The 27,585-nt window shown below is 46.2% G+C and overlaps 1 protein-coding gene across 2 annotated transcripts in view; it reads left to right on the forward strand.

The window, feature by feature from the left end:
* TMEM181 (transmembrane protein 181) overlaps window positions 1-27,585 on the forward strand; it is a 133,017-nt gene that overhangs the window by 22,426 nt on the left and 83,006 nt on the right. The window contains exon 1 of one of the 2 annotated variants that reach the window (XM_038771528.1): window positions 17,586-17,630. The exons of the other annotated variant lie outside the window; for it this stretch is intronic. Within the exon in view, the coding sequence (XP_038627456.1) occupies window positions 17,623-17,630 (8 nt within the window). The 5' untranslated portion in view covers window positions 17,586-17,622. Of the gene's footprint in view, window positions 1-17,585; window positions 17,631-27,585 lie in introns of those variants that run through there. 2 annotated transcript variants of the gene reach the window in all.

Here is a 27,585-nt window from a genome sequence, read left to right on the forward strand (position 1 = left end):
CACTTCACTTCTCTGGGCCTCAGTTACCTCCTCTGTAAAATGGGGATTAAGATTGTGAGCCCCATGTGGGACAGGAACTGTATCCAACCCGATTTGTTTGTATCTACCTCAGTGCTTAGGAGGGTGTCTGGCACTTAGTAAGCAGTTAACAAATACCACAAATATCATTATTATTATTACTATCCAAAACACCTCGCTTCAAGACTTGTCAGTCCTTTGGAGGTGAAATTATGTATATTCTAATACATCATCTACTCCCCAGTATAACTGCCACAAGTAACAGCATGGCCTAGTGGAGTAGGACCTGGGTTCTAATTTCGGCTCTGACACCGATCTGCTGTCTGACCCTGGGCAAGTGACTTTACTTCTCTGTGCCTCAGATTCCTCATCTGTAAAATGGGCAATAAGGCTGTGAGCCCCATGTGGGACATGGACTGTGTCCGACCTGCTTGGTTTGTATTTACCCCAGTGCTTTGTACAGTAAATGGCACATAGATCAGTATTTAAGAAACACCATCAAAACAAAGCAAACAAGAAATCTCTATTAGCTCTTTTGATATCAAGCACTTAGTAAATGCCATTTTTTATTATTTTGTTGTAATTATAGTCAGGGTCATTCAATCGTATTTATTGAGCGCTTACTGTGTGCAGAGCACTGTACGAAGCGCTTGGGAAGTACAAGTCGGCAACATATAGAGACAGTCCCTACCCAATAATGGGCTCACAGTCTAGAATGGGGAGACAGACAACAAAACAAAACATGTAGACAGGTATCAAAACCGTCAGAATAAATAGAATTATAGCTATATGCATAGCATTAGTAAAATAGGGTAGTAAATATGTACAAGTAAAATAAATAGAGTAATAAATCTGTACAAATATATACAGGTGCTGTGGGGAGGGGAAGAAGGTAGGGCAGGGGGGTGATGGGAAGGAGGAGAGGAAAAAGGGGGCTCAGTCTGGGAAGGCCTCCTGGAGGAAGTGAGCTCTCAGTAGGGCTTTGAAGGGAGGAAGAGAGCTAGCTTGGCGGATGTGTGGAGGGAGGGCATTCCAGGCCAGGGGAAGGACGTGGGCCAGGGGTCGACGGCGGGACAGGCGAGAACGAGGTATAGTGAGGAGGTTAGCGGCAGAAGTGCGGAGAGTGCGGGCTGGGTTGTAGAAAGAGAGAAGGGAGGTGAGGTAGGAGGGGGTGAGGTGATGGAGAGCTTTGAAGCCGAGAGTGAGGAGTTTTTGCTTGATTCATAGGTTGACAGGGAACCACTGGAGCATTTCTGTACAAAGATAATCTTTGAAAGAGCAGACCCAGTACTGAAAAGCAAAGTTTGAAGCCATAGTGGTGACTCAAAAATCGACTGGGGAAAAAAGAAGCGGAATTTGTTTTGTCAGTAAGACTGAGCTCAGTGCATAATCTTGCAGAAGCAGCATGGCCTAGTGGAAAGAGTATTGGCTTGGGAGTCCCAGGACCTGTGTTCTATTGCCTTTGCCACCCCTAGTCTGCTGTGTGACCTTAGACAAGTTGCTCAGCTTTTCTGGGCCTCAGTTTCCTTATCTGTAAAATGGGGATTCAATCTTACTTAGACCGTGAGCCCCATGTTGGACAAGGCATGGTGTCCAACCTGATGATCTTGTATCTACCTCAGCATTTAGGACAGTGCTTGGCACAGGGTAAGCACTTAACAAGCGCCACCATTATTATTATCAAGTATTAGGAAATTTTGCTTGTCGTCTCCCAAGTGATTGGAAGCCAACAGTGGGGAGAGCAGATGGGGGGTAGCTAAAGGGCCAGCTGGGCCCAGACAGTGATTGTCTATGTGATTGTACATATTTACTATTCTCTTGTACATATTTACTATTCTATTTATTTTGTTAATGATGTGAATATAGCTATAAGTCTATTTGTTCTGACGATTTTGACACCTGTCTACATGTTTTGTTTTGTTGTCTGTCTCCCCCTTCTAGACTGTGAGCCCGTTGTTGGGTAGGGACCGTCTCTATATATTGCCGACTTGTACTTCCCAAGTGCTTAGTACACTGCTCTGCACACAGTAAGCGCTCAATAAATACAATTGAATGAATGAATGAATTGTTATTTTGAAACAGTGGAAAAGGGAGGGTTCGGTGGAAGTTGCTCTCCCATCCCTGAGTCCCGTGGCTCTGTAAAGCTGTCCCCTTGCCCATATTGCCTTTATCATTAATATTGGTGGCAGCGGTAATAAGAACAACAAAAGTTAGGAGTGTGGCACAATAACTTCTCTGTGTCTCAGTTTGCTAAACTGTAAAATGGGGATTAAATACCTGTTCTCCCTCCTACTTCATTCGTTCATTCAGTCATATTTATTGGGCGCTTACTGTGGGCAGAGCACTGTACTGCACGCTTGGGAAAGTACAATACAACAGTAATCAATGACATTCCATGACCGTGAGGCCCGTGTGAGAAAGGGACTGTGTCTGACCTCACTGACTTGTACCTATCCCAGTGCTTAGACTAGTGTTTGACATATGTAGGCACTTAACAAATATCATAACCGCCCCCCCCCCCCACACACAAAAAATAAGCGGGGGACAGGGGGCTTTCTTCAAGAAGCCTGGTTTCTTGCACCACATAGACATCCAAGACATTGGAGACAGTGGGAAAAAAAAAAAAAACATTTCCATCAATCCTTTTTCAAAGTGGAACATAGTTGATATTTTCTTGTCTAATTTAGAGAGCTGCTGCAGTTACAACACCTTGAACACGATTTGCAATTTGCAAAAGTAAAATAATGAGAACACCTGATATCATTTAAATAGCTGCCTTTACTGTGAAGAAATTTAGTTTGTTGGTGGTAACTTTCATCATGGCATTTTGACGTTGCAAACACTAATGAAAACCAGGTCCTGGGAGGAGTATGGGCACAAGAAACGTGAGCTGACCAAGGGACTGGGAATGAAATCCCAGTGCCCTGCTTTCTAATTCTCTGCCCTGGCCACTTCATCACTCTTTTCAGGGTATTGCAGTCCCCATGAGTGTGCTCTTCTTTAAGCACTTTTCCGAAATGGCAGTATTGGGTATTAATGCCGGTATTTTTTCCAGTGGGTTGGGTTGGATAAATAGACTTGCTTTGCAGGGATGGGATGGGGTACAAAAGAATGGTTGGTGAGTGCTACCATGGGAACCTACCAGGGAGCAAATTTTGGTACATTTTTATTTTTTATGGATTTGGTAAGCACTTCCTGTGTGTCAAATAGCATTCTGAGTGCCGGGCTAGCTACAAGCTAATTAGTCAGACACAGTCCCTGTCTGACATGGGCCTCACAGTCTAAGTAGAACAACAGGCATTTAATCCCCATTTTACAGTTGAGGAAACTGAGGCACAGAGAAGAGAAGTGACTTGCCCAAGCTCACAAAGCAAACAATTGGCTGGCAGGACTGGCATTAGAACTCAGGTCCTCTGACTCCCAAGCTCCGGCTCTATCCATTAGGCCATGCTGCTTCTCGACGTGGAGGCAACATGCTCTTTCTGCGTTAGTGGGCACATGTCATCCTCCCCAGCTACTGGGGGTGGGTTCCTGAAATTCCCCAGGAATGCCAAGAGTTGCAGTTGGTAAAACCAAAGGTTTATGAGATAAAGGGGATATGGGGACATCCCCGCCAAGACTTCAGTCCTAAGAGCCTCGCTTTTCTCACAGTGACCTCCACGCCAAATTCCTCCTAACAATTACCATGCCCCACCTACTGCTAAACAACCCACCATTTCCACTTCCTTTTTCAAGGGCATCTCTTTCTTGGTCCACTTCACAGACCGCTCACTCATATTTTGTGTAAGGACGGTGATTAATGGCAGTGACTTCTGGAAAAGATGTGGAGCACAGCTCAATACTGCACAACATGGCAGCATGGCCTAGTGGAAACAGCATGGGCGTGGGAATCAGAGGACCTGTGTTCTAATCCTGGCTGAGCCACTCGCCTGCTCCCTGACCTTGAGCAAGTCACTTCACCTCTCAGTGCCTCAATTCCCTCATTTGCAAAATTGGGATTCAGTGCCTGTTCTCCCTCCTGCTTAGACTGTGAGTCCCGTGAGGGGCTTTATCATCTTGTATCTGCCCCAGCGCTTAGTCCAGTACTTGGCATACATGATTATGATTATTATTATCCAGGGACATCTGGAAAAGATGCCCAGCACATCTCAATACCCTGAGGAGGAGTGTGGCCTAGTGGATAGAGAATGTGCCTGGGAGTCAGAAAGACCTGGGTTTTAATCCTGGCTGCATCACCTGTCTGCTGTATGACCTTGGGCAACTCATTTCACTTCTCTGTGCCTCCATTTTCTCCTCTGTAAAATGGGGATGAAGACTGTGAGCCCCATGTGGGACAGGGACTGCGCCCAACCCAATTTACTCATATCCACCCCAGCTCTTAGAGCAGTGCCTGGCACATAGTGCTTAACAAAGGCCACAATCATTATTGTTATTATACTGTAAATGCTTAACAAATACCATAATTATTATTATTATTGAGAGCTCCCAAATGGTGAGCAAAAATGTGGATGGCTCACGTCAAGTGGCAGGCCAAAGTGTGGGCCAAAAATATCATGGTTATTCAAAGCTATATTCATTCATTCAATCGTATTTATTGAGTGCTTACTGTGTGCAGAGCACTATACTAAGTGCTTGGGAAGTACAAGTTGGCAACATATAGAGACGGTCCCTACCCAACAGCAGGCTCACAGTCTAGAAGGGGGAGACAGACAACAAAACAAAACATATTAACAAAATAAAATAAATAGAATAAATATGTACAAGTAAAATAAATAAACAGAGTAATATATATGTACAAACATATATACATATATACAGGTGCTGTGGGGAGGGGAACAAGGTAAGGCGGAGGGGTTGGGGAGGTGGAGGAGGGGGAGAGGAAGGAGGGGGCTCAGTCTGGGAAGGCCTCCTAGAGGAGGTGAGCTCTCAGTAGGGCTTTGAAGGGAGGAAGAGAGCTAGCTTGGCGGACGTGCGGAGGGAGGGTATTACAGGCCAGGGGGAGGACGTAGGCCAGGGGGAGGACGTGGGCCAGGGGTCGACGGCGGGACAGGCGAGAATGAGGCATGGTGAGGAGGTTAGCAGCAGAGGAGCAGAGGGTGCGGGCTGGGCTGTAGAAGGAGAGAAGGGAGGTGAGGTAGGAGGGGGCGAGGTGATGAAGAGCCTTGAAGCCGAGAGTGAGGAGTTTTTGCCTGATGCATAGGTTGATTGGTAGCCACTGGAGATTTTTGAGGAGGGGAGTAACATGCCCAGAGCATTTCTGCACAAAGACGATCTGGGCAGCAGCGTGAATTATAGATTGAAGTGGGGAGAGACAGGAGGATGGGAGATCAGAGAGGAGGCTGATGCAGTAATCCAGTCGGGATAGGATGAGAGATTGAACCAGCAGGGTAGTGGTTTGGATGGAGAGGAGAGGGCAGATCTTGGCAATGTTGCGGAGGTGAGACTGGCAGGTTTTGGTGATGGATTGGATGTGAGGGGTGAACGAGAGAGCGGAGTCGAGGATGACACCAAGGTTGCGGGCTTGTGAGACGAGAAGGGTGGTAGTGCCGTCAACAGTGATGGGAAAGTCAGGGAGAGGGCAGGGTTTGGGAGGGAAGATAAGGAGTTCAGTCTTGGACATGTTGAGTTTTAGGTGGCAGGCAGACATCCAGATGGAGATGTCCTGAAGGCAGGAGGAGATACAAGCCTGGAGGGAGGGAGAGAGAGCAGGGACAGAGATGTAGATTTGGGTGTCATCAGCATAGAGATGACAGTTGAAGCTGTGGGAGTGAATGAGTTCACCAAGGGAGTGAGTGTAGATAGAGAACAGAAGGGGACCAAGAACTGACCCTTGAGGAACCCCTACAGTAAGGGGATGGGAGGGGGAGGAGGAGCCCGGAAAAGAGATATGCTCCGGGAGCCAACATGGTATAATGGCATATGGAATTTTAAGATTGGCTATTCATACTTGTGGTCAGCATGGGAAACCTGTGAGGGGCTGCCAGAATAAATATGATTAGCAAAGATAGATTCTAATTTGCTTCTAAAGGAGATGTAGGATCCAACACCAGGAGGTCGAAATGGCAACTGATTCAAAACATTTCACATATTAAAAAGTGTGAAAGTTTTTAGCTGTAGTGGGATAAGGATCCTAAAATATTGTTAGAAACGCATTCAGGAGAAAGTTGACATATCAAGGATTTACATTTCAGGGGCTGCTTGGCCTAGTGGAAAGAGCATGGGCCTGAGAGTTAGAGGACATGTGTTCTAATCCCAGCTCCACATCTTGGCTTCTGGGTGATGTTGGGTGACACACTTCACTTCTCTGAGCCTCAGTTTTCTCAACTGTAAAGTGGGGATTCAATACTTGTTCTCCTTTCTACTTAGGCTGTGAGCCCTGCGTCAGACAAGTGATTGTGCCCTACCTAAATAACTTGTATTTACCCCTGTGCTTAGAAAAGTGCTTGACGCATAGTAAGCCCTTAACAAATACCCTAAAACAAACAAAAGACAAACAAAATGAGATAACTAGCCCTAGTTATATGATTGCCCTAGTTTTATATGATTTCCATCATATAAAATTGTCACCAGTCACACTTTTCGGGGAACATCAGGGCTGAGACTTATATTTGAAATATTTATTAACTTACATTCCTATATTTCAGTTTCTTTTAGGCTTTGTCTAATTTTTTTTCTTAATGTGGGCCTTTGGATCTGTGCTTATTTTCATGGCCATCCTATGTGGGACAATCTGATTACCTTGTATCTACCTCACTGTTTAGAACAGTGCTTGGCACTTAGTAAGCGCTTAACAAATACCATCATCATCATTATTATTATTATTTTTAAGATTAAATACAGAATTTTAGCTGTTGCTGCTGCTTCTACTTTGGGCAGAAGAAAAGCAAGACACATTATTATAGAAGCAGCGTGGCTTGGTGGAAAGAGTCTGGGCTTTGGAGTCAGAGGTCGTGGGTTCAAATCCCGGCTCCACCAATTGTCAACCGTGTGACTTTGGGCAAGGCACTTTACTTCTCTGGGCCTCAGTTACCTCATCTGTAAAATGGGGATTAAGACTGTGAGCCCCCCGTGGGACAACCTGATCACCTTGTAACCTCCCCAGCGCTTAGAACAATGGTTGGCACATAGTAAGCGCTTAATAAATGCCATTATTATTATATTATTATTATTAGTGTCTAACTAATAATAATGATGATGATGATATTTGTTAATCACTTAGTATGGTGTCAAGCACTGTTCTGAGCACTAGGGTAGATAAGAGTTAATCAGGCCGAATATAGTTCCTGTCCCACAGTGGTCTCACAGTTTAAGTAGGAGGGAGGACAGGCATCGAATCTCTGTTTTACAGATGAGGAATCTGAAGCCCAGGGAAGTGAAGTGGCTTGCCCAAGGTCCCACAGCAGGAGATGGGAAGATCTGGGATTAGAACCCAGTTCTTCTGACTCCTAGGCTTGTGCTCTTTCCACTAGGCCACGCTCCTTTCCAACTACAAGGGAACGCTCTGAGAAGGAGCATTCTGTGGCAGATATTGGACCTCGTGACTGGGACTAATCATCTGATCATATAAAAACATTAATTCAGTGCTCCCGCTCTAATGCAGATAGATGGACCGGGGCTGATTAGAGCGATCAGGGCACGGGAAATGAGGAGGGTAAACGGGCCACTTCTTTTATTCACTCCCACTAATAGACATGACAGACTAATATTTTAATTCTAAAATGTTCCTACTGGATCTGAATGAAACCACGATGGGAAGGAAAATGAGATGCACTTCCCACAGTGAGCGGAGTTGAAATCCTTGCAGGCCTAGAAAGCACAGCTGAGAGAGACTGACATGGTCCATGGTCCCCAAATCATGGTCAATTCTCCCGAGTCGGAAGGAACGGTTTTATGGTCATTCATTTCGATTGCATTTATTGAGTGCTTACTGTGTGCAAAGCACTGTACTAAGCACTTGGTATCCCAGGCTTCAGACTTTGGAAATGGACACCTCAGTTGCGGTTGTGCAATGACAGGTCCCCAAATTGGAGAGTTAGTCTTTATTCGCTGTAAGCTTTGTGGGCAGGGAATGTGTCTGTTTATTGTTCTATTGTACTCTCCCAAGTGCTTAGTGCAGTGCTCTGAACTTGTGTATGTATGTACATGTCTATAATTCTATTTTTTTATATTAATGCCTGTTTACTTGTTTTGATGTCTGTCTTCCCCCTTCTAGACTGTAAGCCTGGTGTGGGCAGGGATTGCCTCTCTTTATTGCTGAATTGTACTTTCCAAGCACTCAGTACAGTGCTCTGCCCACAGTAAGTGCTCAATAAATACGATTGAATGACTGAATGGATGGATGGATGGATGGATGGATGAATGAATGAATGAATGAATGAATGAATGGGTGAGGAGAGCCAAGAAGTAAAATGAAACAAGCAGGAATAATAATTATGGTACTTGCTAAGCATTTACTATGTGCTTGGCACTGTTCTAAGCGCTGGAGTAGATTCAGGTTAGGTTGGACATTAGGTTGGACACAGTCCCTGAGCCACATAGGGCTCACACTCTTAATCCCCGCCTTACAGATGAGGTCACTGAGGCCCAGAGAAATGAAGTGACTTGCCCAAGGTCACACAGCAGACACCTGGATGTTGGACATAACCTGGGCCCAGGGAAGAGGGTGGGGTTTTCAGCAGGGAGAAACAACGTGGCCTAGTGGATAGAGCAGGGTCAGAGAACATGGGTTCTAATCCTCCTTCTGCCCCTTGTCTGCTGTGTGACCTTTCGAAAGTCACTTGACTTCTCTGTGCCTCGGTTCCTTCATCTGTAAAATGGGGAGGAAGACTGTGAGCCCCATGGAGGCAGGATTAGAACCCACGACCTCTGACTTCCAAGCCTGTGCTCTTTCCACTAGGCCACCCTGCTTCTCTGTATCTACCCCAGCATTTAGTACAGTGCCTAGTACAGTGCCTACCAGAGAAGCAGCGTGGCTCAGTGGAAAAGAGCACGGGCTTTGGAGTCGGAGGTCATGGGTTCAAATCCCGGCTCCACCAATTGTCAGCTGTGTGACTTTGGGTAAGTCACTTAACTTCTCTGTGCCTGTTACCTCATCTGTAAAATGGGGATGAAGACTGTGAGCCCCCCATGTGGGACAACCTAATCACCTTGTATCCACCCCAGAGCTTAGAACAGTGCTTTGCACATAGTAAGCACTTAATAAATGCCATCATTATTATTACCACAGAATAGGTACTTATTCTATAGGTACCCCCTCCTTCCTCTCCCCCTCCCCATCCCCCCGCCTTACCTCCTTCCCCTCCCCACACCACCTGTATATATGTATATATGTTTGTACGTATTTATTACTCTATTTATTTTATTTGTACATATTCATTCTATTTATTTTATTTTGTTAATATGTTTTGTCTTGTTGTCTATCTCCCCCTTCTAGACTGTGAGCCCACTGTTGGGTAGGGACCGTCTCTATATGTTGCCAACTTGTACTTCCCAAGCGCTTAGTACAGTGCTCTGCACACAGTAAAAGCTCAATAAAAACGATTGAATGAATGAATGAATACTTAGCAAATCACCCCCAAAACAAATTAAAGCAAATTATTTCAATTAATTATTTCAATTACATTAAAACAAAGGCAGGGAAGAGGGGATGGATAGTGACGGTACCCATCCCTTTGGACTACTGTGAGCCCGTTGTTGGGTAGGGACCGTCTCTGTATGTTGTTGCCCGTTTGTACTTCCCAAGCGCTTAGTACAGTGCCCTGCACACAGTCAGCGCTCAATAAGTATGATTGAATGAATGCTTAGCAAATCCCCCCCCAAAACAAAGAAATTAAAGCAAATTATTTCAATTAATTATTTTAATTACATTAAAACAAAGGCGGGGAAGAGGGGATGGGTAGTGGTGGTACCCATCCCTCTGGACTAAGTGAGGCCGTCAATAAATACGATTGAGTGAATGAATACTTAGCAAATCTCCCCCCAAAAAACAAAGAAATTAAAGCAAATTATTTCAATTAAGTATTGTAATTACATTAAAACAAGGGCAGGGAAGAGGGGATGGGTAGTGGTGGTACCCATCCCTCTGGACTACTGTGAGCCCGTCGATAAATACGATTGAGTGAATGAATACTTAGCAAATACCCCCCCCCAACAAAGAAATTAAAGAAAATTATTTCAATTAATTACTTTAATTACATTAAAACAAGGGCGGGGAAGAGGGGTTGGGTAGTGGTGGAACCCATCCCTCTGGACTACTGTGAGCCCATTGTTAGGTAGGGACCGTCTCTACACGTCGCCAACTTGTACTTCCCAAGCGCTAAGTACAGTGCTCTGCACACAGTAAGCGCTCAATAAATATGATTGATTGATGTTGTTGCCCGTTTGCACTTCCGAAGCGCTTAGTACAGTGCCCTGCACACAATCAGCGCTCAATAAATACAACTGAGTGAATGCTTAGCAAATCCCGCCCCGAAAAAACCAAAGAAATTAAAGCAAATTATGTCAATTAATTATTTTAATTACATTAAAACAAAGATGGGATTAGAGGGGATGGGTAGTGGTGGTACCCATCCCTCTGGATTACTGTGAGCCCGTTGTGGGGTAGGGACTGTCTCTATATGTTGTATGTACTTCCCAAGCGCTTAGTACAGTGCCCTGCACACAGTCAGCGCTCAATAAATACGACTGAATGAATGAGTGAGTGAATGACTAAGGAGTGGCAGAGCGCTTAGCAGCAGGTGAGGGCTTAGGGCCTGAGCAGCAGGGCCCAACTCTCCTCAGAGGCCAACGCGGCGCCCAGGGGAGGGCGGGGCGCCACGACGTACGGACGTGCGTACGTGCGTATCCACCTTACGTAAAGGCGGGAGGCGGGGCCGTGTGGAGGAGGGAGGCCGGCGTGCCCCAGCGTGCGTGCGTGCGTCATCACGTCAGTGCGTCAGCCAGCCCCTCACCGCCCTCCTCTGAGGCCTACGTGGCGGGCGGAGGCGGGGCCCTGGGCGCCATATTGGGCGGGGGCTGTGCTTGTCGATTTCCTCAGACTCTCTTTATAATAATAATAATAATAATGATGGCATTTATTAAGCGCTTACTATGTGCAAAGCACTGTTCTAAGCGCTGGGGAAGTTACAAGGTGATCAGGTTGTCCCCATTGTCCCCTTTTAGACTGTGAGCCCACTCAGACTGTGAGCCCACTGTTGGGTAGGGACTGTCTCTAGATGTTGCCAACTTGTACTTCCCAAGCGCTTAGTACAGTGCTCTGCACATAGTAATCGCTCAATAAATACGATTGATGATGATGGGGGGGCTCACAAGTCTTAATCCGCATTTCCCTCATCTGGAAATCAGATGAGGGAACTGAGGCCCAGAGAAGTGAAGTTTTTCGACTTTGACTTTAGACTGTGAGCCCACAGTTGGGTAGGGACTGTCTCTGTATGTTGCCAACTTGGACTTCCCAAGCGCTTAGTCCAGTGCTCTGCACACAGTAAGCGCTCAATAAATACGATTGATTGATTGATTGATTGAAGTGACTCGCCCAAAGTCACACAGCTGACCAATTGGCGGAGTCGGGATTTGAACCCATGAAGCGCTTAGTACAGTGCTCTGCACACAGTAAGCGCTCAATAAATACGATTGATGATGACCTCTGACTCCAAAGCCCGGGCTCTCTCCACTGAGCCACGCTGCTTCTCGGTGCAAATCCCCCCCAAAAAACCAAAGAAATTAATGCAAATCATTTCAATTAATTATTTTAATTACATTAAAACAAAGGTGGGGTTAGAGGGGATGGGTAGTGGTGGTACCCATCCCTCTGGACTACTGTGAGCCCGTTGTTAGGTAGGGACTGTCTCTATGTGTTGCCAATTTGTATTTCCCAAGCGCTTAGTACAGTGCTCTGCACATAGTAAGTGCTCAATAAATACGATTGATGATGATGATGATGACTACTGTGAGCCCGTTGTTAGGTAGGGACTGTCTCTATGTGTTGCCAATTTGTATTTCCCAAGCGCTTAGTACAGTGCTCTGCACATAGTAAGCGCTCAATAAATACGATTGATGATGATGATGATGTGCCACATGGGTCTACCCATAATGGAAAGGTCTATGCTTGGCTCAGTGGGAAGATCACAGGCTTTGGAGTCAGAGGCCATGGGTTCAAATCCCGGCTCTGCCAATTGTTAGCTGTGTGACTTTGGGCAAGTCACTTAACTTCTCTGGGCCTCAGTTCCCTCATCTGTAAAATGGGGATTAAGACTGTGAGCCCTCCGTAGGACAACCTGATCACCTTGTAACCTCCCCAGTGCTTAGAACAGTGCTTTGCACATAGTAAGCACTTAATAAATGCCATTATTATTATTATGCCAAAATGAAAGTGATTCACCTGTTCTGGACAGCAACAGCATGGGAAAGAGTCAAGGTGGATAATCAATTGATCCAAATATTGATCAAAGACAACGGCAAAGACTTAAGTTTTTACTGTGTGGAAGAAGGCAATGGTAAACCACTTGTGCATCTTTACCAAGAAAACTCTATGGATACACATACCAAAATGTCTTAGGAGAGAAGATTGGATGTTCCGAAGAGGGGGTGTCCCTGGAGTCACTACCTATTGGAAACAATCTACAGTGCTTGAGGATATAATAATGTAAACATATTCATTTATATTAATGTCTGTCTTCCACTCAGACTGTAAGCTTGTTGTGGGAGGGGAATGTGTCCAGCAGCTGTTATATTGTACTCTCCCAAGTGCTTAGAACAGTGCCCTGCACACAGTAAATGCTCAATAAACACCATTGGTAATGATGATGATGATGCACACAATATGCAATTAATATGTATATATGTTTGTACGAATTTATTACTCTATTTTACTTGTACATATCTACTCTATTTTATTTTGTTAGTATGTTGGGTTTTGTTCTCTGTCTACCCCTTTTAGACAGTGAGCCAACTGTTGGGTAGGGACTGTCTCTATATGTTGCCAACTTGTACTTCCCAAGCGCTTAGTACAGTGCTCTGCACACAGTAAGCGCTCAATAAATACGATTGATTCATTTAGCCCCATTTATGAAGCGCTTTTTGGGTGCAGAGCACAGTACTGAGACATGCAGCGTGGCTCAGTGGAAAGAGCCCGGGCTTGGGAGTCAGAGGTCATGGGTTCAAGCCCCAGCTCCGCCAACTGTCAGCTGTGTGACTTTGGGCGAGTCAATCAATCAATTAATCAATCAATTGTATTTATTGAGTGCTTACTGTGTGCAGAGCACTGTACTAAGCGCTTGGGATGTACAAGTTGGCAACATATAGAGACAGTCCCTACCCAACAGTGGGCTAAGTCACTTCACTTCTCTGTGCCTCAGTTCCCTCATCTGTAAAATGAGGATTAAAACTCTGAACCGCCCTGGGGATAACCTGATCAACCTTTGCACATATACATTCATTCATTCAATCGTATTTATTGAGTGCTTACTGTGTGCAGAGCACTGTACTAAGCGCTTGGGCAGTACAAGTTGGCAACATATAGAGACGATCCCTACCTAACAGTGGGCTCACAGTCTAGAATATAATTAATGATGGCATTTGTTAAGCGCTATGTGCAAAGCACTGTTCTAAGCACTGGGGAGGATAAAAGATGATCAGGTTGTCCCACGTGGGGCTCGCAGTCTTCATCCCCATTTTACAGATGAGGGAACTGAGGCCCAGAGAAGTTAAGTGACTTGCCCAAAGTCACACAGCTGACAATTGGCAGAGCTAGGATTTGAACCCCGGACCTCTGACTCCATAGCCCGTGCTCTTTTCACTGAGCCACGCTGCCGGGATTAGAACCCACATAGTAAGCGCTTAATAAATGCCGTCATTATTATGCCTGCTGTGTGACCTTGGGCAAGTCACTTAACTTCTCTGAGCCTCAGTTACCTCATCTGCAAAATGGGGATTAAAAATGTGAGCCCCACGTGGGACAACCTGATCACCTTGTATCCCCCCAGTGCTTAGAACAGTGCTTTGCTCATAGTAAGCGCTTAACAATTGCCATTATTATTATTACTAAGTGCTTGGGAGAGAAACAGTGTGGCTCAATGGAAAGAGCACGGGCTTGGGAGTCTGAAGCCATGGGTTCTAATCCCGACACCACCACTTGTCAGCTGTGTGACTTTGGGCCAGTCACTTCTCTGGGCTTCAGTTCCCTTATCTGTAAAATGAGGATGATGACTGTGATCCCCACATGGGACAACCTGGTTACCTTGTATCCCCCCCAGCGCTTAGACCAGTGCTTGGCACATAGTAAGAGTTTAGTAGATACCACAGTTATTATTATTACACTAGAACCACGAAAAGCATTGTGGCTTAGTGGAACGAGCCCGGGCTTGGGAGTCGGAGGTCTTAGGTTCTAATCTTTGGGCAAATCAGTGAATTTGTCTGTGCCTCCGATCCCTCATCTGTAAAATGGGGATTAAGATTGTAAAGCCTGAGACATATTTGAAATATTTATTAACTTGACGTTCCTATATTTCTATTTATTTTAGGCTTTGTCTTAATTTTTTTCCAGCTATGGGCCTTTGGATCTATGCTTATTTTTATGGCCATCCTACACAAGATTAAGATTGGGGATTAGGGAAAACCTGGTGACCTTTTATCTATCCCAGCGCTTACCACAGTTCTTGGCACATAGTAAGTGCTTAACAAATACCATTATTATTATTATTATTATTAATTATTATTATTATTATTATTATTATTATTACCACCCTACAACAATAAAGTGACACTCCCAGCCCTCCACGAGGTCTCCCTAGGGGTCAGGACACTGCTAGGCATCGAGGAGGCGCTCAATAAATCATCATCAATCGATCATCAATCGTATTTATTGAGCGCTTACTATGTGCAGAGCACTGTACTAAGCGCTTGGGAGGTACAAATTGGCAACATATAGAGACAGTCCCTACCCAACAGTGGGCTCACAGTCTAAAAGGGGGAGACAGAGAACAAAACCAAACATACTAACAGAATAAAATAAATAGAATAGATATGTACAAATAAAATAAATAAATAGAGTAATAAATATGTACAAACATATATACATATAAATATATATATATTTATATATAAATATCCCTGACTGATTCATTCATTCAGTAGTATGTACTGAGCCTTTACTTTGTGCATTACACTGTAGTAAGCAGTTGAAAGAGTACATCCAGCAATAAAGAGGGACAGTCCCAGGCCATCACAAGCTCTCCCTAGAGGACAGGACACAGCTAGGCATGGAGGAAGCGCTCAATAAATACCCCTGACTGATTGACCGACTGGGGGAAGGACGAGGGGCTTGTCAGGTCGTTGTGGGCAGGAAATGTGTCTGCCCACCTGTGTGGCATCGTCCTTCCCCAAACCCTCAGTACAGAGAAACAATCAATCAATCAGTCGTATTTATTGAGCGCTTACTGTGTGCAGAGCACTGTACTAAGCGCTTGGGAAGTAGCGTGGCTTAGTGTCTGGAGCCCGGGCTTGAGAGTCAGAGGACCTGGGTTCTAATTCCTGCTCCCCCACTTGCCTGCTGTGTGACCTTGGACAAGCCACTTCACTTCTCTGGGCCTCAGTTACCTTGTCTGTAAAATGGGGATTAAGACTGGGAGCCCCACATGGGACAACCTGATTGCCTTGTATCTACCCCAGTGCTTAGCACATTATAAACGCTTCACAAATACCATTATTATTATTATTGTTACCATTATTATTCTCTGCACCTAATCTGAAAAATGGGGATTAAGACTGGGAGCCCCGGGACCAACCTGATTATCTTGTATCTACTCCAGTGCTTAGAACAGTGCTGGCACATAGTAAGTGCTTCACAAATACCATGATTATATCATTATTATCCCAGCATTTAGAAGAGTAGTTGGCACATAGTAAGCGCTTCACAAATACCATGATTATTATTATTACCCCAGTGATTAGAAGAGTGGTTGGCACATAGTAAGCGCTTCACAAACAACATGATTATGATCATTATTATTATCCCAGCGGTTAGAAGAGTGATTGGCACATAGTAACTGCTTCGCAAACGCCATAATTATTATTACCCCAACGTTTAGAAGCAGTTGGCACACAGCAAGCGCTTCACAAATACCATGATTATTATCATTACCCCAGTGCTTTGAAGAGTGTTGGGCACATAGCGCTTCACCAATACCATGATCATTATTATTACCCCAACGCTTAGAAGAGTGGTTGGCACATAGTGAGCGCTTTACAAATACCATTGTTATTATGATGATGATTATTACCCCAGCGCTTTGAAGAGTGGTTGGCACATAGTAGTGCTTCATTCATTCATTCCATCGTATTTATTGAGTGTTTACCATCTGCATAGCACTGTATTAAGCAAAAATGCCATGATGATGATGATTATTAGAGAAGCAGCATGGCTCAATGGAAAGAGCCCGGGATTGAGAGTCAGAGGTCGTGGGTTCTAATCCCGCCTCCACCACTTGTCTGCTGTGTGACCTTGGGCAAGTCACTTCACTTTGTTCTGCATATAGCGTGGCTCAGGGGAAAGAGCACGGGCTTTGGAGTCAGAGGTCATGGGTTCAAGCCCTGGCTCCGCCAATTGTCAGTTGTGTGACTTTGGGCAAGTCACTTCACTTCTCTGTGCCTCAGTTCCCTCATCTGTAACATGGGGATGAAGACTGTGAGCCCCCAGTGAGACAATCTGATCACCTTGTAACTTTCCCAGTGCTTAGAACAGTGCTTTGCATGTAGTAAGCGCTTAACAAATACCATTATTATTATTATTCTCTGGGCCTCAGTTCCCTCATCTGCAAAATGGGGGTGAAGACTGTGAGCACCCCATGGGACAACCTGATCACCTTGTAACCTCCCCAGCACTTAGAACAGTGCTTTGCACCTATAGTAAGCGCTTAATAAATGCCATTATTATTATTATTATTATTATTACTATGAAGACTGTGAGCCCCCCGTGTGACAACCTGATTACAGGTATCCCCCCCACAGCGCTTAGAACTGTGCTTTGAACCTAGTAAGCTTTTAACAAATGCCATCATAATTTTTATTATTGTTATCTGTTGCTGTATGGTAGTCGCCCAAGCGCTTAGCGCAGTTCTATGCACACAGTGAGCGCGCCATCACTATGATGGGGACTGAATGCATGAACTCATTCAATCGTATTTATTGAGCGCTTACTTTGTGCAGAGCACTGTACTAAGCGCTTGGGAAGTACAAGTTGGCAACATTTGCACATAGTAAGCGCTTAATAAATGCCATTATTGTTATATACGGGTGCTGCGGGGAGGGGGAGGAGGGGGAGAGGAAGGAGGGGGCTCAGTCTGGGAAGGCCTCCTGGAGGAGGTGAGCTCTCAGTAGGGCCTTGAAGGGAGGAAGAGAGCTAGCTTGGCGGATGGGCAGAGGAAGGGCATTCCGGGCCAGGACGGGGCTGGTACCGCGTCGGTCCTAAACGGGGCACGGTGGTGGTGCCGATGGGCGGGGGCGAGCGCTGATGAGTCCAAGGGTCCCCGCCCCATCCCGAATCCCCGCCCCATCCCGGTTCCCCGCCCTCCTGCTCCCGGCCGGGCCCGCAATCTTCCCAACCCACCGACCATGGAGCCGTGAGTCCGAGGGCCCGGGGGAGGAGGGGAGGGACGGGTCCGTGCATTCACTCCATCGTATGGAGCTCTCTTCCTCCCTTCAAGGCCCTACTGAGAGCTCACCTCCTCCAGGAGGCCTTCCCAGACTCAGCCCCTTCCTTCCTCTCCCCCTTGTCCCCCTCTCCATCCCCCCCATTTTACCATCATCATCAATCGTATTTATCGAGCGCTTACTGTGTGCAGAGCACTGTACTAAGCCCTTGGGAAGTACAAGTTGGCAACATATAGAGACGGTCTCTACCCAACAGTGGGCTCACAGTCTAAAAGGGGGAGACAGAGAACAAAACCAAACGTGCTAACAAAATAAAATAGAATAGATATGTACAAGTAAAATAAATAAATGGAGTAATAAATATGTACAAACATATATACATATATACAGGTGCTGTGGGGAAGGGAAGGAGGTAAGATGGGGGGATGGAGAGGGGGACGAGGGGGAGAGGAAGGAAGGGGCTCAGTCTGGGAAGGCCTCCTGGAGGAGGTGAGCTCTCAGTAGGGCCTTGAAGGGAGGAAGAGAGCTAGCTTGGCAGATGGGCAGAGGGAGGGCATTCCAGACCTCCTTCCCTTCCCCACAGCACCCGTATATATGTTTGTACGTATTTATTACTCTATTTATTTTACTTGTACATATCTATTCTATTTATTTTATTTTGTTAGTACGTTTGGTTTTGTTCTCTGTCTCCCCCTTTTAGACTGTGAACCCACTGTTGGGTAGGGACCGTCTCTATATGTTGCCAACTTGTACTTCCCAAGCGCTTAGTACAGTGCTCTGCACACAGTCAGCGCTCAATAAATTTGATTGGAGCGGTGACTGTGTGCACAGCACTGGGCCAAGTGCTGGGGAAGGACAGATGGGCAACAGATACAGACAGTCCCGCCCCAACAACGGGCTCGCAGGCTAGGAGGGGGAGACAGACGGCAAAGCAAGTAGATCAGTAATAATAATAATAATAATAATGGCATTTATTAAACGCTTGCTATGTGCCAAGCACTGTTCATTCATTCAATCGTATTTATTGAGTGCTTACTGTGTGCAGAGCACTGTACTAAGCGCTTGGGAAGTCCAAGTTGGCAACATATAGAGACGGTCCCTACCCAACAGTGGGCTCACAGTCTAGAAGTTCTAAGCGCTGTGGAGGTTACCAGGTGATCGGGTTGTCCCACGGGGGGCTCACAGTCTTCGTCCCCATTTTACAGATGAGGGAACCGAGGCACAGAGAAGTGAAGTGACTTACCCATAGTCACGCAGCTGACAAGTGGGGGAGCCGGGATTGGAACCCATGACCTCTGACTCCAAAGCCCGTGCTCTTTCCACTGAGCCACGCTGCTTCTCCAGTAGAATTAGAGAGCTAGTCATTCATTCAGTCGTTTTTACGGAGCGCTGACTGGGTGCAGAGCACTGTACTAGGCGCTTGGGAAGTACAAGTCGGCAACAGATAGAGAAGGTCCCTACCCAACAACGGGCTCACAGGCTAGAAGGGGGAGACAGACGGCAAAGCAAGTAGATCAGTAATAATAATAATGGCATTTATTAAGCGCTTACTATGTGCCAAGCACTGTTCTAAGCGCTGGGGAGGTTACAAGGTGATCAGGTTGTCCCACGGGGGCTCACAGTCTTCATCCCTATTTTACAGATGAGGGAACCGAGGCACAGAGAAGTTAACTGACTTATCCATAGTCACGCAGCTGACATGTGGGGAAGCCGGGATTGGAACCCATGACCTCTGACTCCAAACCCCGTGCTCTTTCCACTGAGCCACGCTGCTTCTCCAGTCACGCTGCTTCTCCAGTAGAATTAGAGATCTGGTTATTCATTCAGCCGTTTTTACGGAGTGCTGACTGGGTGCAGAGCACTGTACTAAGCGCTTGGGAAGTACAAGTTGGCAACAGATAAAGACGGTCCCTACCCAACAACGGGCTCAAAGTCTAGAAGGGGGAGACAGACGACAAAACAAGTAGATAAGTAGAATTATAGATCTTTTCATTCCATCGTATTTATTGAGCGCTGACTGCGTGCAGAGCACTGTATTAAGCGCTTGGGAAGTACAAGTCGGCAACAGAGACGGTCCCTACCCAACAACGGGCTCACAGGCTAGAAGGGGGAGACAGACGACAAAACAAGTAGATAAGTAGAATTATAGATCTTTTCATTCCATCGTATTTATTGAGTGCTGACTGCGTGCAGAGCACTGTATTAAGCGCTTGGGAAGTACAAGTCGGCAACAGATAGAGACGGTCCCTACCCAGCAACAGGCTCACAGTCTAGGAGGGGAAGACAGACCCATCCGGCCGGGGCATTTACCCGCTGTTGGGAAGGGACTGTCTCAACCTGTTGCCAAATTGTACTTTCCAAGCACTTAGTATAGTGCTCTGCACACAGAAAGCGCTCAATAAATGCGATGAAATGAGTGAATGAATTTAAGAACCCTCCTGGTATCAGGGAAGTGCTCACTACGCGCCGGGTGCTGTCCTGAGAAGCAGCGTGGCTCAGTGGCCAGAGCCCGGGCTTGGGAGTCAGAGGTCAATCAATCAATCGTATTTATTGAGCGCTTACTGTGTGCAGAGCACTGTACTAAGCGCTTGGGAAGTATAAGTTGGCAACATATAGAGACAGTCCCTGCCCAACAGTGGGCTCACAGTTTAAAAGGGGGGAGACAGAGAACAAAGCCAAACATACTAACAAAATAAAATAAATAGAATAGATATGTGCAAGTAAAATAAATAAATAAATAGAGTAATAAATATGTACAAACATATATATATATATACAGGTCGTGGGTTCTAATACCGGCTCCGCCACTTGTCAGCTATGTAACTTGGGACAAGTCACTTCACTTCTCTGTGCCTCAGTTCCCTCATCTGTAAAATGAGGATTAAGACTGGGACACGTGGGACAACCTGATTGCCTTGTATCTCCCCCAACGCTTAGAACAGCGCTTGGCACACAGTAAGCACTTAACAAATGCCATTATCATTATTATTATTATCATTATTACTGAGCGCTGGGATGGGGCCAAGCAAATCGGGTTGGACGCAGTCCCCGTCCCCTGTGGGGCTCACGGTCTCAATCCCCATTTTACAGAGGAGAGAATCAATCAATCAATCAATCAATCGTATTTATTGAGCGCTTACTGTGTGCAGAGCACTGTACTAAAGTGAAGTGACTCGACGAAGGCCACCTAGCTGGCAACTTGATTAACTTGTTCTATCCCAGTGCTTAGAACAGTGCTTTCTAGACTGTGAGCCAGTTGTTGGGGGGGATTGTTTCTATCTGTTGCCGAATTGTACTTTCCAAGCGCTTAGTCCAGCGCTCTGCACACAGTAAGCAATCCATAAATGCAATGGAATGAGTGAATGAATTTAAGAACCACCATGGTATCGGGGAAGCGCTCACTATGCACGGGGCGTTGTACTGAGCGCTGGGGTGGGGCCATTCAAATCCAGTTGGACGCGGTCCCCGTCCCATGTGGGGCTCACGGTCTTTACCCCCATTTTACGGATGAAAGAAGTGAAGTGATGCTGAAGGCCACTTAGCTGGCAACTTGATTACCTGGTATCTACCCAAGCGCTTAGAACAGTGCTTTCTAGACTGTGAGCCCCTTGTGGGGTGGGGATTGTCTCTATCTGTTGCCAAATTGTAATAATAATAATCATCATCATCATCAATCGTATTTATTGAGCGCTTACTATGTGCAGAGCACTGTACTAAGCGCTTGGGAAGTACAAATTGGCAACATATAGAGACAGTCCCTACCCAACAGTGGGCTCACAGTCTAGCAGGGGGAGACAGAGAACAAAACCAAACATACTAACAAAATAAAATAAATAGAATAATGTACAAGTAAAATAAATAAATAAATAGAGTAATAAATATGTACAAACATATATACAGGTGCTGTGGGGAAGGGAAGGAGGTAAGATGGGGGGATGACATTTGTTAAGCGCTTACTATGTGCAAAGCACTGTCCTAAGCACTGGGGAGGATACAAGGTGATCAGGATGTCCCATGTGGGGCTCACAGTCTTAATCCCCATTTTACAGATGAGGTGACTGAGGCCCAGAGAAGTTAAGTGACTTGCCCAAAGTCACACAGCTGACAATTGGCGGAGCCGGGATTTGAACCCATGACCTCTGACTCCAAAGCCCGGGCTCTTTCCAATGAGCCACGCTGCTTCTCTAAGCAGTTCTCTAATTGTACTTACCAAGTGCTTAGTTCAGCGCTCTGCACACAGTAAGCGCTCAGTAAATACGATTGAATGAATGAATGAATGCTTGGCACAGATGGTAAGACTGTAATGGTAAGCGCTTAATGAATACCATCATTATTATTATTACGTGATAGAGCCGGATTAGAACCCAGGTCCTTCCAACTTGTGGGTCCATGCTCCGTGCCCAGGCCCATGCTCTATCCACTACACATGGTGCTTTGCAGAGCCCTGTACTAAGCGCTTAGGAGAGGATGGTACAGCAGAGTTGGGAGGCACGTTGGTGTTGGTAGACCCACGTAAAGTGTGGGCTGGGGTGGTTCTGGAAGCACAGGTGCCGGATATCACCCGGATAACCAGAAACCGGGAGCGGGGAAGTAATAATAGTAACGATGATGGCGTTTGTTAAGCGCTTACTATGTGCCAGGCACAGTATTAAGCGCTGGGTTGGATTCAAGCAAATGGGGTTGGACAGGGTTCCTGTCCCATGTGGAGCTCACAGTCTCAATCCCCATTTTACAGATGAGGGAACTGAGGCCCAGAGCAGTGAAGTGCCTTGCCCAAGGTCACACAGCAGATAAATGACAGAGCCGGGATTAGAACCCATGACCTTCCGACTCCCGGGCCTATGCTGTATCCACTTTACCATGTTGTTTCTCAATCAGAGAAGTGTAATCAGAGCATAAGGCGTGGGGATCCTCTGACTATGGGGGTGTGCTTTATCAGTTTGTGGGATTTATTGAACACATACTATGGGCAGAGCACTGTGCTAAACGCTTGGGCAAGCACAGCAGAATCAGCAGACACATTCCCCGCCCATAATGAGCTTCTGCTGGAGTTGCCTCTGTCCGTGTAAAGGGGATGATGATTTTTGTTCACATCACAAAGGTGAGGTCAGGGTAATGTGACCTCTTGGTCATCTCCATTTAGGGCCAAGGGGCGGGGGTTGCAAAATTTAGCTCTCAATTAGTGGAAAGTCCTTTTTCAGTGCTGGCTTTAGACCTGCCAAAAATTTCTGAGAAGCAAATTTGTCATCAAAATATTATTAGTAATAGTAATAATTGTGGAATTTGTTACACGCTTACTATGTGCCGGGCACTGTACTGAGCACTGGGGTGGATTCTTTTAGACTGTGAGCCCACTGTTGGGTAGGGACTGTCTCTATATGTTGCCAATTTGTACTTCCCAAGCACTTAGTACAGTGCTCTGCACACAGTAAGCGCTCGATAAATACGATTGATTGATTCAAGCAAGTCAGGTTGGACACATGTTTGTACATATTTATTACTCCATTTATTTATTTATTTTACTTGTACATATCCTATTTATTTTATTTTGTTAGTATGTTTGGTTTTGTTCTCTGTCTCCCCCTTTTAGACTGTGAGCCCACTGTTGGGTAGGGACTGTCTCTATATGTTGCCAATTTGTACTTCCCAAGCGCTTAGTACAGTGCTCTGCACATAGTAAGCGCTCAACAAATACGATTGATGATGATGATGATGACTCCCTGTCCCACGTTGGGATCACAGTCGCAATCCCCATTTTACAGATGAGGGAACTGAGGCCCAGAGAAGCAAAGTCGCTCGCCAGAGGCCACGTAGCTGACAAGTGATAGAGCCGGATTAGAACCCAGGTCCTCCCAACTCACGGGTCCCTGCTCTATATTCAAGGGTTTATTCTGTGCCAAACACTCGAGCGGGATTCGAACCCAGGTCTCCTGACTTCCAGCCCCATACTCTTTCCACCCAAACCCTGTCGATTGGTTCAACCCAAAGGGGCACTTGGGTTGAGAAGAAATTCACAGCTTATGCTTCATCTAATCTTTTCCCGTTTGTCTCCTTTGTTCTCTGACCCTTGTCACTGTTTTAAGTGGTGATTAAGACCTCGGTCTCTATAAAGAAGCCAACTAGCTTACACAGGTAGCACAGAGGTTAGGGGGGTGTTGACTTTTATTAGCTTCTACAAGCAGCAACAAATTACAGCTGAGTTTGGGACTGCCCGTGTCTTCTTTGGCGTCTGCGGGTTGTATTGTAGTGTCATAGTGAAATAACTCCTCTCTGAATAATAATGATGGCATTTATTAAGCGCTTACTATGTGCAAAGTACTGTTCTAAGCGCTGGGGAGGTTACAAGGTGATCAGGTTGTCCCACAGAGGGCTCACAATCTTAATACTCATTGTACAGATGAGGGAAATGAGGCACGGAGAAGTTAGGTGACCTGCCCAAAGTCACACAGCTGACAATTGGCAGAGCTGGGACTTGAACCCAGGACCTTTCACTCCAAAGCCTGTGCTCTTTCCACAGCGCTGTACACACAGTAAGTGCTCAATAAATTCCATTGCTTGCTTACTTTGGGCAGGGCAGGGAACTGAGTGTTTGGAAGGGTACAAAAGAATTACTAGAAATGATTCCTGCTACCAGGACCGAACGATCTATTATTATTATTATTATTGTATTTGTTAAGCTTTGCTATGCATCAAGCACTGGGGTAGATACAAGTTAATTAGGTTGGATACAGTCCCTGTCCCATGTGGGAATCACAATCCGAGTAGGAGTGGGAACAGGCACTAAATCCTCATTTTAAAATCCTCATTTTTTAAATCCTCATTTTTAAGAGAAGCAGCGTGGCTCAGTGGAAAGAGCACGGGCTTTGGAGTCTGAGGTCATGGGTTCAAGTTCCGGCTCCACAATTGTCAGCTGTGTGACTTTGGGCAAGTCACTTAACTTCTCTGTGCCCCAGTTACCTCATCTGTAAAATGGGGATTAAGACTGTGAGCCCCCCATGGGACAACCTGATCACCTTGTAACTTCCCCAGCGCTTAGAACAGTGCTTTGCACATAGTAAGCGCTTAATAAATGTCATTATTATTATTATTATTATTTTACGATGAGGAAACTGAGACACAGAGAAGTGAAGTGACTTTCCCGGGTCTCACAGCAGGCAACTGGCAGATCCAGGACTAGGAGCCAGGACCTCTGACTCCCATGCCCGTGGTCTTCCCACTAGGCCAAGCCTCTCTGTAAAATGGGGATTAAGAGCGTGAGCCCCTGTGGGACGGGGACTGTTTCCAACCAGATTAATCTACGGGAGGATGGTCAGACCCCAACGATTCTGGAGAGGCAGTGGAGTGCGCAGGGGGAATGGGGCCAACTCTGCCTTGCCAAGGCTGTGATAAACGGAGCTTCCGAAAGCTGCAAATTAGTTGTGGTCTCAGGCCCTGCACTTTGAGCTGTGTTATTTTCAGCTGTTGTATTTCTTAATTGGGCTATTGCATCAGCCTACAACAGTACTAAATTCTGAGATCCAAGTGTACCAATGCAGCCCAGACCATTACAGGGCGGTCAGCTCCTTCTAGACCGTGAGCTCTCTGTGGGCAGGGAATGTGTCTCTTATATGGCGTTGTCTTGTACTCTCCCAAGCACTTAGTATGTTGCCAACTTGTACTTCCCAAGCGCTTAGTACAGTGCTCTGCACACAGTAAGTGCTCAAGAAATACGATTGATTGATTAGTACAGTGCCTTGCCCACAGTGAGGGCTCAATAAATGATGATGATGGCATTTATTAAGCGCTTACTATGTGCCAAGCACTGTTCTAAGCGCTGGGATAGATACAAGGTAATCAGGTTGTTCCACGTGGGGTTCACAGTTTTAATCCCCATTTTCCAGATGAGGGAACTGAGGCACAGAGAAATCAAGTGACTTGCCCAAGGTCACACAGCAGACAAGTGGCGGAGCCGGGATTGGAGCCTCTGTCTCCTAAGCCCATGCTCTTTCCACTGAGCCACGCTGCTTCTACCCTGATTGCAGGAGATGTCCGGTGTAGCATAGCTGATTTGGCTAATAATAATTGTGGTATTTGTTAAGCGCTTTCTGTGTGAAAGGCCCTGTACTGAGCAGTGGGGTGGAGGCAAGCAAATCGGGTTGGGCACAGGCCAGGTCCCACATGGGGCTCACAGTCGCAATCCCCAATTTCTAGATGAGGTAAATGAGGCCCAGAGATGTGAAGCGACTTGCCTCAGGTCACACAGCAAACAAGTGGCTTAGCTGGCATTAGAACACACAACCTTCTGACTCCTAGGCCCCATGCTGCTTCTCCTGTTGACTGAATATAAAAATCATCAGCAGAATGGGGCTCTCGATAATGCAGTATTGAAGTTGGAAAGTGACGTATCCTCATGTGTCCCCAGCCGTCACAGTTGAAGAGTCACTTTTTCGCCCCTTTCTCTAAGCACTGAAAAGATCGATATGGGCACAGTGACAGGCAGGCAGAAGGGACACAAGTGTACGGGTCACTCTTGAGGAGCAGTAGTAATACTTATTAAGTGCTTACTGTGTGCAGAGCACTGTACTGTGCTCTGGGAGAGAGTGTCTAAGTGCTTCTTGAGAGAACTTAAAAAGTGACCTGAAGGATGCTGAATCTTTTTTGAACTCTCTCCCTGTTGAAAGATGGCTCAAACCCACTCTAGCCCTGTTTCAAATAATCTCTTCCGAAACGATCTCACCTGGGGAAGCTAGGGTTACTGGAGTGGACAAGACCCCGTCCAAGAAGAGGTAGTAAGAGACAAGTTTTAAATTTATTTAGGAAGGAGGAAAGGGTTTAAGAAGAGGAAAGTTTTGGGAAGGGTTCCAAGGGGTGAGGTCTGTTGGTACCAGTTTTCCCTACTTGCTAAAATCTAGGAACTGCTCTGTTATATTCTGCTGTAGGATTTCCCTCCTGATTTGGAATGACTTGCCTTTGGTTTACTGTTGATAAATTGGCAAGCGTTTGATGGCTTTCAACAGAAACGAACTACTCTTTCACCTAGCAACTTTTATTTTCTTAATGCGCTTAACGAAATGTAGGAGCAATTGCTTTTGATCCCGTTTGGGAGATGGAGAGGGTGAATTGCAGATCAGTTCAGCAGAAAAGGAGCAGCGGAATCCCAGGCAGGACCTGCATCTGGGCCTCCCGGCACTAGGCACCCACTCCAAGGGAGAATGTGATGGAGCATTCGCAGGGCGAGCCCGAGCTGGGGGCTCCGAGGGGTGAAGAGTTGTGGAGGATGGCACACGGGTGGGTTTGGGCCCTCGTGGCGCAAACCGGAGCTGTGGGTCTGCCCAGGCTGAGCGGGAGTCATGAGCAGCTGCAGTCTTTGCAGTGCGAGCCCTGACTGGGGTCCTCGGGGCTGGTCCCAGGCCGGGGGGCGACCAGGTGACAGAGCTCAGCAGCACTGGGGTTGGTGCGGGCACGAGGGGAATACAGTTAGGCAGGGTGAGGCAAACTAGGGGGAGCGGAGTGGGGAATGGGGAATGATTCTAGCATCCAGGGCAGGGGGTACTACTTACATCGGGCACTGTTGCCCGGCCCCGATGCCCATAGAGGACTGTAGGAAAGGTGGCAGCAGCGGAGGAGGAGGCGAAGGAGGAGGTGGATCAGAAGGCAGAGGAGGAGAACCCTCCTCAATCAATCAATCAATCAATCAATCGTATTTATTGAGCGCTTACTGTGTGCAGAGCACTGTACTAAGTGCTTGGGAAGTACAAGTTGGCAACATATCATCATCATCATCATCAATCGTATTTATTGAGCGCTTACTGTGTGCAGAGCACTGTACTGAGCGCTTGGGAAGTACAAGTTGGCAACATATAGAGGCAGTCCCTACCCAACAGTGGGCTCACAGTCTAGAAGGGGGACACAGAGAACAAAATCAAACATACTAATAAAATAAAA

This window comes from Tachyglossus aculeatus, chromosome 2, assembly GCF_015852505.1.
Source record: "Tachyglossus aculeatus isolate mTacAcu1 chromosome 2, mTacAcu1.pri, whole genome shotgun sequence".
Taxonomy (NCBI): domain Eukaryota; kingdom Metazoa; phylum Chordata; class Mammalia; order Monotremata; family Tachyglossidae; genus Tachyglossus; species Tachyglossus aculeatus.